At 41.4% G+C, this 16,750-nt stretch overlaps 1 protein-coding gene across 1 annotated transcript; it reads right to left on the bottom strand.

The window, feature by feature from the left end:
• Positions 1–12,706: 12,706 nt before the first annotated feature.
• LOC106379695 (geranylgeranyl pyrophosphate synthase 9, chloroplastic) lies at positions 12,707–16,094 on the bottom strand. Its single transcript, XM_013819589.3, has 2 exons — positions 13,731–16,094; positions 12,707–13,517 (listed from the first exon to the last, which is right to left on the bottom strand). Exons 1-2 carry the CDS (start codon positions 14,217–14,219, stop codon positions 12,927–12,929), a joined length of 1,080 nt encoding a protein of 359 aa, XP_013675043.1. The 5' UTR covers positions 14,220–16,094; the 3' UTR covers positions 12,707–12,926.
• Between the last annotated feature and the right edge of the window lie 656 nt (positions 16,095–16,750).

Genomic DNA, 16,750 nt, shown 5'->3' with positions numbered 1-16,750 from the left:
AATGTATCTAGAGGCCTTATGGAGGGCGTCATCGATAGTTGGAGGGGGATTTAGCGTTAGCTCCGAGAAGAAACCTGATTTATACCAGAGACCTCTCCTAAGAGCCTCAATGGCTACCTGATCGTTGGGATTCGAGAGTTTAGTTCTTACTGCTCTGAACTTTTCGATGTAGACTCGCAGTGAGTCTCCCAGTCCTTGTCTGATCTTCCAGAGGTCAGCCTCAGACGCTTGTTTCAGGATGTGAGTTGAATATCGCTTCATAAAGGCGTTAGCCAATTGATCGAAACTGTCTATAGAGTTCGGCTCGAGGCTGGAGAACCATTCGAGAGCTGTTCCGATCAGGTTTTCGGCAAATGTTCTGCAATATCCTGCATCACACTCTTCCTTTGTGAAGTGAGCTTTAACGATTGCTAATCGGAAGGCTCTTAAATAGGCCTTTGGGTCTGCGTTCCCATCGTATTCAGGAATCTTAATTTTTCGAGTATCTCTTATGTAAGAGTTGGCAATTCTATCGGTGAACGGAGTTCCACGAGTCTCCTCAATTAAGCTCTCGATTTCGGGAGCTGAGCTCGTTACCTTGTGAACTTGAGCTCCCAATTTCTGGAGAGCTGCGTGGGTTCGCTCCATGTACCTGCGAATTGCGTCAGGTCCCTCGAAGGGAAGGACATTTGGGTCATTATCAGATACTCGGCGAGCAGGTTCCTTGTGAGACCGAGCTCGGTCGTCTTCCCAGCTAGCTGGCGAAATAGGTCGCTCATTGGTCCTTAGGCTCCGAGCGAGGTTAGTGCGGAGAGCTGCAGGATCAGCATCCGTCCTTTGGTATTCGTCTGTGCTTGGGGTTGAAACCCTAGCTTGAAACACTGAAGCTGATGTTCTGGCCCCGGACGGTATGTTGGTTCCTGCTCCAGACCCGGAAGGAGGTGGCGGTGGAGGCAAACGGGTGCTCCCACCGGTGTTTCGATCAGGCATGGAGCTAGTTGTAGCTACATTGCTCCCCATGGTGCTGGTGATAGGAGGGATAAACGCAGGAGCTGTCCTAGCGCGAGGCGTTTGGAAAGCAGGTTCCTGCCCTTCTGCACCTGGGCTATCAGGGGAGAAGTTCAGGCGCTCTCTAGGGAAGGAAGGGTCAGCTAACCGTTCATGGAAAGTGACTCCTCTTCCCTGGTGGACGGACGGTTGGGTCGTTGCGGATTGAGATCTGGTTATCTCTTCGAACTGTTGCTGCCGTTCGGCTAACTGTTGCACCGTTCGCTCGGTCTCTTGAGCTTTGTCCACTAACTGGAGCATCATCAGATGGATCTCAGAAAGCTGATCTTCCGTTTGGTTTGGAGCGGATTGATGCGATGGGTTATTGAGGGCTGAGGACCCAGAGTTGGTCCCTCCGGAGGCTCTCGGGTTATTTGCCCCCGGAGCAGTGCGATTCGGTGAGCTATTGCTCTGGTTCGATTGATCGGGGTTAGATGGATTTGTTCCGTCTAATGGATTCATCCTTTAAGCTTTAGAGAAAGGGATTCGATTATTTGTCCCCACAGACGGCGCCAATTGTGAGAGACAAGGTTTCACTTCTTAGATTTAGGTTAGGTCAAGAGAGATGAATGAGAATCGGGGGCTGAATCCCGTAAATAAACTTGAAGAATGAATATAATTTTATTGATGAGTTGAAAGATGATGAATACAAAGGAATGTATCTTGAGATGATTACTAAAGAATACGTAATGCTTTTAATCTAGTACAAAAGTTGATATATGGAAAAGAGATGGCTTGTCTTTTATCTTCTCCGTCTTTATATAGTCTAGGTTTCGTTGGCAACCCTTCAACTGTTCTCCGAGATATTCGGCTTCAATTACGGAACTCGCTTTAGGCTCCTCTTGACTGAGTCTCTTAAGGTGTTAGCTCACTTTCTGTCGTGACCTCTGCTATGATGTCTCCCAGGTCCAGTCGTCAGCTCGGCTTTCAGCTCCCTTTGTTATGATGGGCTTATCGCAACCCACATGCTAGCTCACGCTTATCGGTACCTCACCTGAGGGTCATATTCGGGTCCAACAATCGTTGGAGATATTGTCGGATTTCAGCCGGAGAGAAGAGAGGAGTCGCGCAGAGGAAGAAGAGAGAAATGGGGAAGAAGAAGGGGCTTGTGGTTATAAAACCTAGGGTCCGACGGACATTATCCGTCGGAATTCCGTCTGAATTCTAATTTCAATTTTCGCGAAATATTTGCCCGGTAAAATGAAAATATTCCGAGGAAATTCCGACGGATAGTAAAATATCCGTCGGAATTTCCTCGGAATATTCCGAGGAAATACCGAGGAACTAGTGTTTGGGGTTTCAAAACATCAATTTTTTTTGCTGTATTTCATTTCTTATACAATTGTAATGCATACCATTGAGGATTCTTTGTATAGATGAGCATAAACCATGAAATAACAAATTTCAAAACTAATTGAAAGTATTCCCTTTACCGTTCATTAAAATGTATAAGTGTTTCTCTTATGTTGTGGGATTTCGTTCATACAATCGGAAAAGTGTTAATTATACGGTAAGAAACAAATTTTTGACTTCATAATGAACGTAAGACACTTAATAAGGGTTATATAGGTGTTATTCAAACCGCAAAACGTTGTTTTCGGTTTAAAAACCCTATTTCCTCGGAATTTCCTTGGATTATTCCGAGGGAATTCCGAGGGAATTCCGAGGAAACCCTCTTCTTCCTCGGAATTCCGTCAGAATATTCCGAGGAAATTCCGAGGAACTAGTGTTTGGGGTTTCAATACGTCAATTTTTTTTTTATAAACGGATCGATCGATATATATATCCAAAAACGAATCGATCGATCACTAAGATGGACCAAAGCGTAACAATGTGATCGATCGATTAGATTATCCCATCGATCGATCGAGAATCTCAAGCATTCCTCGGAATGTCCTCGGAAAATCTCGTACGTTTTTTATAAACGGATCGATCGAGGTATATATATCCAAAAACGCATCGATCGATCACTAAGATGGACCAAAGCGTAACAATGTGATCGATCGATTTGACTATCCCATCGATCGATCGAGAATCTCAAACTTTCCTCGGAATGTCCTCGGAAAATGTCGTACGTTTTTTTATAAACGGATCGATCGATGTATATATATCCAAAAACGCATCGATCGATCACTAAGATGGACCAAAGCGTAACAATGTGATCGATCGATTTGACTATCCCATCGATCGATCGAGAATCTCAAACGTTCCTCAGAATGTCCTCGGAAAATCGTGTAAGTTTTTTTTAAACGCATCGATCGATCCGTGTTTGTACAAAAACGCATCGATCGATGCGTGTGCGGGAAACAGAATTATAAGGCAAAACCCAAACTTTTTGGATTAAAACCTCAGAACTCTTATCCCCTCCGATTTCCCTATAATTCGACCCCCCCCCCCCCTTTTCTCTCTCTATAATCATCCGATTTGAACAATTTTGGGCTCTATTCCCCTTGATTTTTCGAGCTCTACCTGATTCCTACACTCGTTTTCACCCTAAGACAGGTATACTCCGCGAGTCTCCACATTCTGAAATCGTGTTCTTGAGCAATTTTTTGGGTTCTGTGAATTTCTTATTTCCGTGTTGATTCCTTGATCAAATATGCATGAAACAGATGTTTAAACATGGAATAGAACACAATTGTCTGTGATCAACGAGTTTGGAACAGGATTTGAGTTGATTTAGGGATTGAGAATTTTTTTCAATTTGGTTTTTTTATCACAACTCGATTTCGCCTTTCATTTTCATGTTGATTTGAGTTCTTAATTGATTATAACCATATTGAGAGCAATGATTCTATTTTGTAGAGAATGAAGCGCACGAAAACATCAGCAAAGAAGAACACACAAGAAGAGGGTTCGTCTCAGCGAGAGAAGCAAAGGCCAAAGAAGTGGGATAAGTCTGATACCACCCACTACAACAACATGAAGAAGGTAGCCGTTCCGGCTACACAACTAGCATGTCCTGAGACGATGACAATATTGGGAATCAAATCAGACATTGAAGGGCTGTTCCAGAACATGGGTCTAGGCCAACTATGCAACCTCAATGAACCCACTTATCCGGAGTTGGTACGCCAGTTCATAGCATCCGCATACGTCAGCCATCCCGATGATAGCCATCAGGAAGGTTTTCTGGCATTCGTAGTGCAGAAAGTATACTTTGAGGTATCTTTCACAGACCTCTGCGGACTATTTGGATTGAGTGCAGGGGAGAGGACATCTGGTCTTTATTGGACTTCAGAGCTGTTGAACTTCTGGGAAACGATTGGCACAGGGGTTTATAGATCTTCTCAGGCAAAGGAGTCACTTATCCGGAGGCCAGTACTGAGATATGCCACACGCCTCATTGGCTCATTGCTATACGGGACAACCACAGCCGCATCAGTCACGCAATGGGAGTTGTGCCTCCTGTACCAAGGTGTGAGGCATTTGCTACCGGCATTTGAAAATTCTACATTCCCACCTGCTACTGCCTTCAACATGGGAGCGGTGCTGGCCGCAAACTTAGTAGGATACAAGGGGAAAGTAACCAAATCCAAGAACAGTGCATGTGGATTTGGTGCAGTGATTACTCAGATCCTTACACATGTGGGTGTAGACTGCGAGAACCATCAGGTAAGTAAGGAGTTCATAGCTGGTCCCCACTCGAGGATCGATCGGGATGGTCCTTACGTCTACGTATTCCAGGACCGAGCGAAGAAAACACTCTACTGCCACCTGCCTCAGGTAGGCCTGACTGCTCTACTTTCAGAGGCTGTAGTTGAGTTCCTACCCCCTGCTACCGCACTAGTAGACAAGCCATCCTTCTTCACGCCAAAATATCAGACCAAAGGCAAGGCCGTGGTTGATGAAGAAGGAGAAGATGAGGCTGCACAAGACATTCCAGATGATTCACAACCCCATCAGCTACTCCCATCAGACTCCAGCCAGTACAAGCTGTAAGAGCTTCCACTGAACGCCACTTCGCGCCAGCAACAACATTGGAGAGATCAGAGCATAAAGACAAACAACGACATGCTACACAAGATCTGGGCTGCCATTTCACGTATCAGGCCGTGTCGTTGCCAAAAGGATGATGTAGTTCATTGGGACAACTCTCCATCCAGCTCTGGTTCGGGTTCGAGTGGTACACACAGGGTAAGAAAGAGGTCCAAGAGACCCAAAGATGCAGAAACATCTGGAGCAGGAGACGAGGAGTAGGAGCTATCACCAGCCAGTATTGCCATTTGATTTCCGACCGCGCTATTTTATTTTCTTTTCTATTCTAACGTTTTATGGTCTTATTTTCTGTTAATTTTGAACTTAGTTTTTTTTTTATTTTTTTTATTTTTTTTCTTAATTATGAGTTCGTATTTCTTTTACATGGTTTCTTCGTTTTATTTGGTTGTGTTTTGAGTAGTTTTTAATTTGTATTCAGCTTTGTCTTGCTAGATAAACCAAATAACTAATATCCGAGGAAAGAGGTTATATCAAGTGTTCCTCGGAATTTCCTCGGTATTTCTTAAAAAAAAAAAAAAAAATCAATGGTAGTCTGTTTCCGAGTCATCATCACCAGATGAATCTGAATCTGGATCTTGGTAAAACTCTCCAATCACTGGTTCATCCTCTACGTGAACGACGGCTTCCTCTACGTGAACGACGGCTTCCTCTCCGAAGTCGGTTAAATCGACTACAAGGCCAACTCCAGCTAAATCTTCTGCTGCACTTAAGTTTCCGAATGTGCTTGGTTGTAGTGGGTCCTCCAGCTCAGAACTTCCCTGAACTCGGCCTCTCGGGTTGAGTCTTGTAACAGTAACCCATGGACCATCTCTGTTCCTTACCCGGGGGTACTTGATATAACAAACCTGTAACATTTAGAAAAATTACAAATTAATACACATGATGATGAATCATTCTGAATAATTAATATTTAATTACCTGATCGGCTTGAGAAGCAAGAATGAAAGGATCATAATATTGCAGCTTTCGCCTCGAATTTACTGATGTAACACCAAATGCATCTGTTCTCACACCTTGATCTGGAGTGTTGTCATGCCAATCACAATAGAAAACAGTACAGCGCAATCCAACCATGCCCAAATACTTGATTTCCAAAATCTCATGTATGTGTCCGTAGTATACATCATCTCCTGATGCAGAACAAACGCCAGCATCATAAGTCGTACTCAAACGTCTCCTCTTCTGAGTTGTGAATGCATATCCTCGAGTACAAAATCTCGGATATGACTTCACAACAAAGTTTGGTCCAACGACCATCTCACGTATCCAATCGTCAAATGTTTCACCTCTGGCCAAACCAGCAGACACCTATTAGCACATATATATGTGTTATATCAATAAATGTGAATTAGTATAAATATGTGATAAAATATATTTTAATTTGTTTAAAGCACTCACATAAGTAAACATCCATCCAGTAAATTCTCTCTGCTTCATTTCTTCTAGTTCATCCTCTGTAGCGTATCTATACTTGAACCGCTTTTCTGCCATGAAAATCCTGTATATGATGACAATAATGTAATTAATTAAGATTTAAATTTCAACTTGTTAAAATAAAAATTTGTAAGCTCATTTATTTACCTCTCATATTGAAGAACGTCTTCGCAGTTGGTGAGCAAATATGTTTGCAAATGACTGCGCTCCTGCTCAGTAAGTCGACGGTCCTTTGGTTTTCCGCTAAGTCGTCCAACGTCTGTGAAAATGTCTGGAACCGTAACATGATATGTTGCTCGTTCGCCTCTATCATCATGCCGAGCAGGTCTTCTGTTTTTGGTCTGAACTTCTGCTGGAAAGTAGTACTCGGCAAAGTTTGAAGTTTCTTCATTGATCATCTGTGCGACTATAGAACCTTCCACCCTACTTACATTTTTCACCATCTTCTTCAAATGGAACATATACCGCTCATACAGATACATCCATCTATACTGCACAGGACCACCAAGTTCCAATTCTCTTGCCAGGTGAATAACAAGATGCTCCATAACATCAAAAAATGAGGGAGGAAATATCTTCTCAAGGTTGCACTGAATCACGGCTATGTTAGTTTTCAAATTTTCAATACCTTCAAGAGTCACTGATCTCGTGCATAAATCGCGGAAGAAACCACTTATCCCTGCAATTGCTTCATGAACATTTCGTGCTAATAGTTCCTTGAAGGCGAACAGAAGGAGGCGCTGCATCATTACATGGCAATCGTGGCTTTTCAAGCCAGTAAACTTTCCTTCCTTTCTGTCGATACAGTTACGCAAATTTGATGCGTAACCGTCTGGTAATTCCACATCGTTTGAAATCCAATCAAAGAACGCATCTTTTCTCTCTGCATCAAGTCGGTATATGGGAAAAGGAGCCCTACCATTCTCATCAACATGAAGTTCTGAACGAGCACATATATCTTCTAAATCCAGTCTTGACTTCAAATTATCCTTTGTTTTACCTTGAACATTAAGGATCGTGTTCATGAGATTGTCAAAAAAGTTCTTCTCAATATGCATGACATCTAACTTATGCCTTAGCAGATGATCCTCTCAGTATGGCAGATCCCAAAAAATACATTTTTGTGCCAGTTATATAGTTCTCCAACAGCATCTACCGGAAAACGCTCATGTCCACCGACGTCTGGCGTCCTTTCTACACCAAAATCTCTTAGTTGTATCTTCAAATCTTTCCCACAAATTTCTGAAGGTGGACTGTCAAACACCCTCTTGTTCTTCGTAAACAAATTCCTACTCCTACGATATGGATGATTAGGTGGTAGGAATTTCCTGTGACAGTCAAACCAACACGTTTTCCTTCCGTGTTTTAGTTGGAAAGCATCAGTGTTATCTTGACAATATGGACATGATAGTCTTCCATGCGTTGTCCATCCAGATAACATACCATATGCTGGAAAATCACTTATTGTCCACATTAGTACTGCCCGCATTTGAAAGTTTTCTTTACATCAAACATCGTATGTTTCAGCACCTTGAGCCCATAGTTGTTGCAACTCATATATTAGTGGCTGAAGAAACACATCAAGTGATCTCTTAGGATGCTCTGGTCCGGGAATGAGAATCGAGAGAAACAAAAACTCTCGTCGCAAGCACAAGTTTGGGGGTAGGTTGTATGGTGTAAGAATGACGGGCCATAGAGAATATTGTCTTCCACTCTTGCCAAACGGACTGAAACCATCAGTACTTAATCCAAGGTAGACATTTCTTCTCTCATACGCAAAGTCGGGATACTTTGATTGGAAATGCTTCCACGCTTTTGCATCTGAAGGATGTCTGATCTCACCATCTGTTGAGTGCTCCGCATGCCATCTCATTGGTTGCGCTGTGCGTTCAGACATATACAACCTCTACAACCTTTCCGTCAAAGGTAAATACCACATCCTTTTATATGGCACTGGAACTCTTCCACTCGTATCTTTATAACGAGGCTTTCCACAAAATTTGCATGTAACCCGCTGTTCATCCGCCCTCCAATAAATCATGCAGTTGTCGCTGCATACATCTATTACCTGATACGATAAACCAAGACCAGCTACGAGTTTCTGAACCTCGTAGTATGAACCAGGAGCTACATTATCCTCGGGTAGAATACCTTTTACAAAATCAGCAATCGCATCCACACAGTCTTCAGCCAAATTATAATATGTTTTAATGCCCATCAATCTTGTAGCAGATGATAAAGCTGAATGACCATCTCTGCAACCTTCGTACAATGGTTGCTTTCCAGCATCCAACATATCATAAAATCTCCTAGCTTGTGCATTGGGTAAATCTTCCCCTCTAAAATGATCATTTACCATATGCTCAGTACCTACACCATAATCTACATCCGTTCTAATTGGTTCTTCTAATCTAACCGCTGGCTGAGGTTCGCTAGTACTACCATGTTCATAATCAGTTTCCCCATGATGATACCAAATTTTGTAACTTCGTGTAAACCCACTCAAATATAGATGAGTCCAAACATCCCACTCTTTAATGATCTTTCTATTTTTACAATTAGAGCAAGGACATCTTAACATACCTGTTTTTGCTTCCGGTTGTCGGTGAACTAACCCCATGAATTCGGTTATACCTCATTGGTATTCTTCCGTAAGCAATCTCGTGTTCGGATCCAAATGAGGTCGATCGATCCAAGAACGAAAATAATTTGAAGAAGACATATTTTTTATAAATCAAATTCGTGTGTAAATAGAGTAAGAGGGAGGATGAAGATATGGAGTGAATGAAGAGGAAGAGGAGTGCTTGTATTTATAGTTTAAATCCTGCCGACAGACCGAGAAAATTCCAACGGAATTCCGACGGAAAAGGCTAGTTCGTCGGAATTTCCTCGGAATTTTGTAAAATCCCCCAACGGCTATAATATTTCCTCGGAATTCATCGGTTTTTTCCGAGGAACACATTTTTCCTCGGAATTTCCTCGGAATATTCCGACGGAATGATATTTCCTCGGAATTTCTTCGGAATTTCCTCGGAAATTCCTCGGGATATTCCGAGGATTTCATTTTCCGTCGGAATGTCCGTCAGAATACCGCTGTTTTCTTGTAGTGTCAGTTGTCTGATAAGATTTGTGTTGTTCAGGACCGCATCACAAAGACGCTGATTGGAGCGGGTGAACAGCTGAGAGGTCTATATTTTTTTAGAGGTTTGGACGATATGGCAGTGGCCGTGGCGCAGACTCAACACATGGTTTCGTCTGATTTCTGGCACCGTCGCCTTGGTCATCCAGCTTCTAAAACTATGGAGATGTTACATTTATCTATTTCTAGTAGTACTGGTTTTGATTCAAAGTTTTGCGAGGTTTGTATTTGAGCAAAACAATCTCGCGATTCGTTTCCTTTGAGCATTAATAAAACAACTGCAGTTTTTTATTTGGTTCATTGCGATCTCTGGAGTCCGTACAGGACTACTTCTATGTGTGGTTCACGATACTTTCTCACGATTGTAGATGACTACTCTCGTGCAGTGTGGATCTATCTCCTGCCAAATAAATCAGAAACCGCATCAACTCTCAAGACTTTCATCGCCATGATTGAGCGTCAATTTGATAAAAAGCTCAAGATCATAAGAAGTGATAATGGGACTGAGTTCTTGTGTCTCACTGATTATTTCAAACTTCATGGTATCATGCATGAGACATCCTGTGTTGGCACCCCGGAGCAAAATTGTCGTGTAGAGCGTAAACATCGCCATATCCTCAACGTCGCTAGAGCACTTCGTTTTGAAGCTCACCTACCGATTGAATTTAGGAGTTTCTGTGTTCTCACTGCTGGGTACTTAATAAACAGAACTCCATCAACGATTTTGAAAGGAAGGACTCCTTTTTAAATGTTATACAACAAACCGCCGGTTTTGGATCATGTACGAGTTCTGGGATGTTTATGCTACGTCCATAATCAGAAACATAGCGGAGATAAGTTCGCGCCTCGTGGTACTAAATCTGTGTTCTTAGGCTATCCTTTTGGGAAGAAAGGCTGGAAGGTCTATGACCTTGAAACTGGAATTGTTTCAACATCTCGAGATGTTATCTTCATTGAAACAGAGTTTTCTTTTCCTCTAAAGTCTTCTTCACATGGTTCTGATTTACCACCACAGACCTCATCTCGGGTGTTTGATGATGATGAGTTTATGTCTCAGCCGCATCCTTCAGCGCCCCCTGTTCTGTTGGATACTGGATCTTCTCCGATATAGAACACTGCAACCAGTACTGTTTCTTCATCAGTTTCGGTCTCTACACCGACTACAACAGCTACTTCAGCCACTGATGATATTGAACCCGAGGTTGAAACTTCTGGCACGACAACATCTCCTGAGCCATCACCACCTGCAGAACCTTCCCCTACAACGGAAGACACTGTGGCTCTCCCTCTCGGGAAAGGATGTCGTTCGAGGAAGCCTCCTCATGGTATCCTCTTGACGATTATGTTGATTGTTCTCGGTTCTCAGAAAATCATCGTGCCTATCTTGCTGCCATAACAGAAGCTGTGATCCCTGCTTCATATAAGGAAGCATTTGAAGATGAAAACTGGCGTGAAGCCGTTCATGTAGAAATTGATGCTTTGGAAGAACGTGAGACATGGACTGTCGTCGCTCTTCCTCCAGGAAAACGTGCACTTGGGTGCAAATGGGTGTTCACATTGAAGTTTCGAGCCGACGGTACACTTGAGAGGTATAAGGCTCAACTTGTGGTTCTCGGAAATAACCAAACAGAGGGTATTGATTATGAAGAAACGTTTGCGCCGGTGTGTAAGATGGAATCCGTTCGTACATCACCAGATGGATGTCCATAACGCGTTTCTACATGGAGATTTAGAGGAAGAGGTTTATATCAAGCTACCACCTGGGTTCAAAACTACTGATAAGAATCAAGTATGCCGCCTGCATAAATCTCTTTACGGTCTTCGTCAAGCACCTCGCTGCTGGTTTGCGAAACTAACGACGGCACTTAAGGCGTATGGTTTTGTCCAGTCTTTGAATGATTATTCCTTATTCATCTATGAGAATGGCTCCACAAGGTTGCACATTCTGATCTATGTTGATGACCTTCTCATCACAGGAACATCTCTGGCTGTCATTAATGAGTTTAAAGATTATCTTAGCTCTTGTTTTCGGATGAAGAATTTGGGTATCTTAAAGTATTTTCTGGGCATTGAGGTTGCTAGGAACTCATCGGGAATGTATTTGACTCAACGAAAGTACACATTAGACATCATCTCTGAGATGGGTCTCCTTGGCTCTCGACCGGATTCTCATCCCATCGAGCAAAACCACACACTTGCAGCTGTTGATGAACCACTCTTGCCCAACCCGACACAGTATCGTCGTGTTGTTGGACGTTTGATCTATCTTCGTGTAACACACCCTGAGCTCTCCTATGCGATTCACATGCTAGCTCAGTTCATGCATTCACCACAACAAGCACATTGGGACGCTGCGATTTGAGTTGTTCGTTATCTAAAGGGTTCTCCTGGTCAAGGTATTCTTCTGGGTGCTGATCAGGATTTAAAGGTTGCAATCTGGTGTGACTCTGACTGGGCCGGGTGCCCCTTATCTCGACGTTCCTTAACCGGTTTCTTCATACAATTAGGTGGGTCTCCCATCTCCTGGGGAACGCAGAAACAGGGTGTCGTGTCACGATCATCAACAGAGGCGGAGTACCGCGCCATGGCAGATACTGTGGCTGAGTTCTTATGGTTACGCGAGCTCCTCATCTCACTTGGTGTCGACTGCACAACTCCTGCAAAGTTATACTGCGATCTATCTCACTGCGAACCCTGTTTTCCATTCTCGGACAAAACATGTTGAATCCGATTGTCACTTCATACATGATGAGATAGTTAAAGGTGTTCTCAAGCCAGAACACGTCTCCACTACGAACCAGCTTGCCGACATATTCACGAAGGCTCTAGGATGGAAAGAGTTTGGTTCCTTCCTTCGCAAGTTGGGTATTTGTGACCTCCATACTCCAACTTGAGGGGGTATTGGAAAATATGAGATCTTATTATGTAAATACGAAACATTGGGGACTGATATGTAAATACCAGTGAATACTAGGTATCTTGTAATGTATATGACAGAGCCGTTAGACGGCAGATGAATCTAAGAAAGCTTTTATCGACTTCAGTTTTCTTGTCAAATTATGCACAAATATCAGGCTCATTTAAACGGGAATCCACATAATCACATTCTTAGTATACCCACTTGGCCACTTGCTTTGTTCCCATGTGCAAACCTTCATTATATTTGTTGAAATATGACATTAAAATCTCAAAAAGCAAAATACAACCTGAAAACACACAGAGGTCACAACATAAATTTATTAAAAAAAGACCAGAATGTAAACAAAACAAACTTGTTTGGACTTCGGACATTAGATACATTGAGCATGTGATCAATTATTGCGAAAGATCAGTTGTGTCTGCCAGCAATGTAGCTAGCCAAAGCCACCAGAGGCGCCGCCTTATTCGGATCAAACCCTAGAAGCTGTTCCTCTGCTTCTCTGCTCAACGTCTCCGCAAGTTCCCTGGATTTCTCCAAACCAATCAACCTCGGATACGTTAGTTTTCCAGCCATAACGTCTTTCCCGGCGCTCTTACCCAATTCCTCAGTAGATTTTGTTACGTCAAGAATATCATCAACCACTTGAAACAGTAACCCAATACATCTCGCGTACTTTCTAAGCCTCTTAATCTCTTCATCCGTCCCACCTCCCATTATAACCCCTAAAACTGCCGATGCCTCCAACAGTGCAGCCGTTTTGTGAAGGTGGATGAACTCTAGACGCTCCAAGCCAGCATCCTCTGGATTTAACCCTTGGCTGCGTAGGTCAATCATTTGCCCAGCTACAAGCCCTTTCATCCCTATGGCCTTTGCCAGCTCAGTTACTGCTCGAACCGTCCTCTCCGGAGCGACCAAACCACTTGACACGACCGTCATGTTCCCAAAAGCCAAAGCAAGGAGTGCATCACCCGCCAGAACTGCCATGTCTTCTCCAAATACCTTGTTTGAGCATAAAATGGTTCAATACTAGTTAGCAAACATTAGCATCAAGGAAGGATATATGCATTGAAAGTTGCAACGGATATTAACTAGTATATAGATCAATCAATTTATCATCAATTGGTTTTAGTTTGGAAGTTCATCTAACTTAACACGATACACTAGTGAACTAGTGAGCTTTTCTTCGAGCCTTTCATATGATTTACTACGCACCTTGTGGTTGGTTGGCTTGCCTCTGCGGAGATCAGCATTGTCCATGCAGGGAAGGTCGTCATGAATAAGAGAGCTCGTGTGTATCATCTCCACCGCGCAAGCTGCTGACATGGCACTAGCCTCGTCGCCACCCACAAGCTCGCAGGCAGCAATACAGAGCAGAGGCCTCACGCGTTTTCCACCAGCTAGCAATGAGTACCGCACCGCCTCTTGAATCGTAAGGGGTTTCAGAAGCGGTACGCAAACGTCTAGAGCAGCGTTCACAGATTCGGCTTTACGGGTCATATATGACTTGAAGTCAAAGGTGGAGGAGTTGTGATCATTTCCTTTACCGTGTGGTGTAATCATGTCTCCACCTCGTGACGTGAGAGCAGATGACATAGACAAAACGTTGCGTTTTTGAAGACTCTTGACGGAGGGTATGGAGTTGTATCTTCTTCCTTTGAATTGTATGAAGAGGGATGATGAGCTGAGATGAACAGTCGCCATTGCTGATCCACTTTCTCTAATACAATTTTATAATTGGGTTTGCCCATTAAGAGCATGTGAAAATTTTAATAGGTTTCTTGGAACTGGAAGCAATGAAGGTCAACGTCTTTCTTGTTATTTTAAATTGTATAAACAAGATAATATGAATATTCAACAAATCGTTGGATGAAAAGTCACGATCTATGTTCATATATATATAAGGTAAGTTGTAATAATAATTTGAATAACTAAATTCATCGACCAGTGTTTAGTTATTACAGGAAATTCTAAAAACAAAAATTGACTTTTGAGATACAGAGTTTGTGAAGTCTGATCATAGAGCATCATGAGGTATTTTCCCAATCCTTAGTCAAGACATTGTGAAGGAGCATGTAAGAAAAATATGTGAAGATATGATCTTAGATTATTAAGAGTGTCTTAACTTCTGGGCTAGCTGATTAGAGTAAGTAAACACACAGATCAAATTTGATTTGTTCTAGCTAGAAGAATACGTTCAGGGGCATTGTAGGCACGAAACCAAGCTAAGCTCTTGGTCTGCGAGAGAAACACAATGTAATAAGATAACGTCCAAAAAGATGGAAACTGAAGCATAAACACAATGTAATAAGAGCGAGCGAAGGTGCTAGAATTGGCAAACTGACATCTCCTCGTGTCTCAACTTTTGAGAAACAAAACCAAACCTATCTTTGAAACAACCATATCAGTTATAGATGTACAGCACATGTTTCGGATGATTGCGTGAGTTCTAAGTTTCCTACTTGAGCTTAGGAATTCGGAAGAGAGAACGCCAGAGAAGATGTATCTGCAGAGAAAGCCATGTCGTTTAAACTCCCACATTAGTTAGTTAGTCACGTGACTTTACTGAGGACGAAATGGCGGGAAACGTTTAAGGCTGTATCAACGTGAAACCTTCCAGCTGCTTTAGAAGGTTTCAACAAGGCATGGCATCTATTTTGCTTTCTTTCCTTTCTACGGAATGTGTCTTATTCTTTTGAATTTTTTATAGACAATTTTTCATGCTCAAATTACAGTACAAAAAGACTTATTACTTGTCAGACACTTTCTTTTGTCAAAATACTCTTATAACCCTAAACTAAAGAGAATTTCTATACTCTTCTTATTTTATTTTATTATTTTTTTTATTCTACTTTATGTATTTATTTACTTTTATCTCAAGTTCTAAAATATATTAAACAAAAATAATTGTCATAATAAACTATATATAAAATTCTCTATCTTTTAAGATCCATGTTCATATATATATTATATACATTAATGTGTAAACAAAATGTGGACGTGGACACCAAAGCGTGAATAACAGAATTATAAATTAGTTGTGGACATGAACATCTTAACAAAATTATAAACTAGTTGTGGACATGAACAATATTCCTTCAATTCCATTCATCAGGTCGGAATCTAAATTCAACTCTAATCAAAATTACATCCATCCACATCATGACAAAGCGCAAATTCCTTAGATCAGAATTCTATGACATGCAAGATCTATTACTCTCCGACAAAAGGTAAATGCTTCTTCGATTTTTCTCTCCGCTCATACTCACAATATCATCTCTTTCTCATTTTGATTGAAGTTTAATTGCAGATAATTTATCAATTGAGCTGACGAAGTCAAGTGTTTGTATTGGAGATAATAGAGTCATTGTCCACGTTTTATGGTATAGTTTTAGTAACATGAGTCCATGTCCACGTATTGTTGTATAGTTTTATGGAATCAAAACAGAGAGTTTGTCCACGTTATCTATTATAAACACATTAACATCACTCATCCACACATCACCCGTCCACAAATCACCCAACCACGCATCACTCGTCCACAAATCACCCATCCACAAGTGTTCATTCCATTAAGGGCAAAATGGTCCATAATCTGTTGCTGGCCCACAACAAAGTGTGTCACATGTAAGAAGTGTCTCTAGGTGTAATAGAAAGTCTAAAAGTGTCTCTTAGCGTAATCAACTCTATTCTTTTCCTGAAATGATACTTGCTTAGTTGCTTATTATATTTCAACATTAAAAATGTCTATAAAATATTTTTTTGTCTTGGTGTTAAGAAAATGATATTTATTTGTCAAATTATATTAGAAGTTTTTCTTTTAGATTTTCTGAGCCCCCCAAAAAAGAAGAAATTTGTTTATATGCCAAAGTTTTTAGAGTAAACTATAGACGAGATTTTATCCAAAAAAAAAAATTATTAATGATTTGATTAATGCTTCCAATAGTGAAACAATATCAGCTTAATTAATACTCTCTTTGTTGCTAAATAATCAATGTTCTAGCATTTTTTACTTGGTTCTAAAATATCAATGTTTTAGATTTTTATGTATTTTTAATAATGAATCGTAAATTATAGACAAGATTTTATCCCAAAAAAAAAACTATGAATGATTTGATTAACCTGGGATGCTTCCAATAGTGCAACAATATCAACTTAATTAATATTCTCTCTGTTGCTAAATAATCAATGTTCTAGCACTTTTTACTTGGTTCTAAAAAATCAATGTTTTAGAT

The sequence above is a fragment of the Brassica napus genome, chromosome C5 (genome assembly GCF_020379485.1).
Source record: "Brassica napus cultivar Da-Ae chromosome C5, Da-Ae, whole genome shotgun sequence".
NCBI classification, from domain to species: domain Eukaryota; kingdom Viridiplantae; phylum Streptophyta; class Magnoliopsida; order Brassicales; family Brassicaceae; genus Brassica; species Brassica napus.
This window is presented reverse-complemented; position numbering and strand designations above follow the sequence as displayed.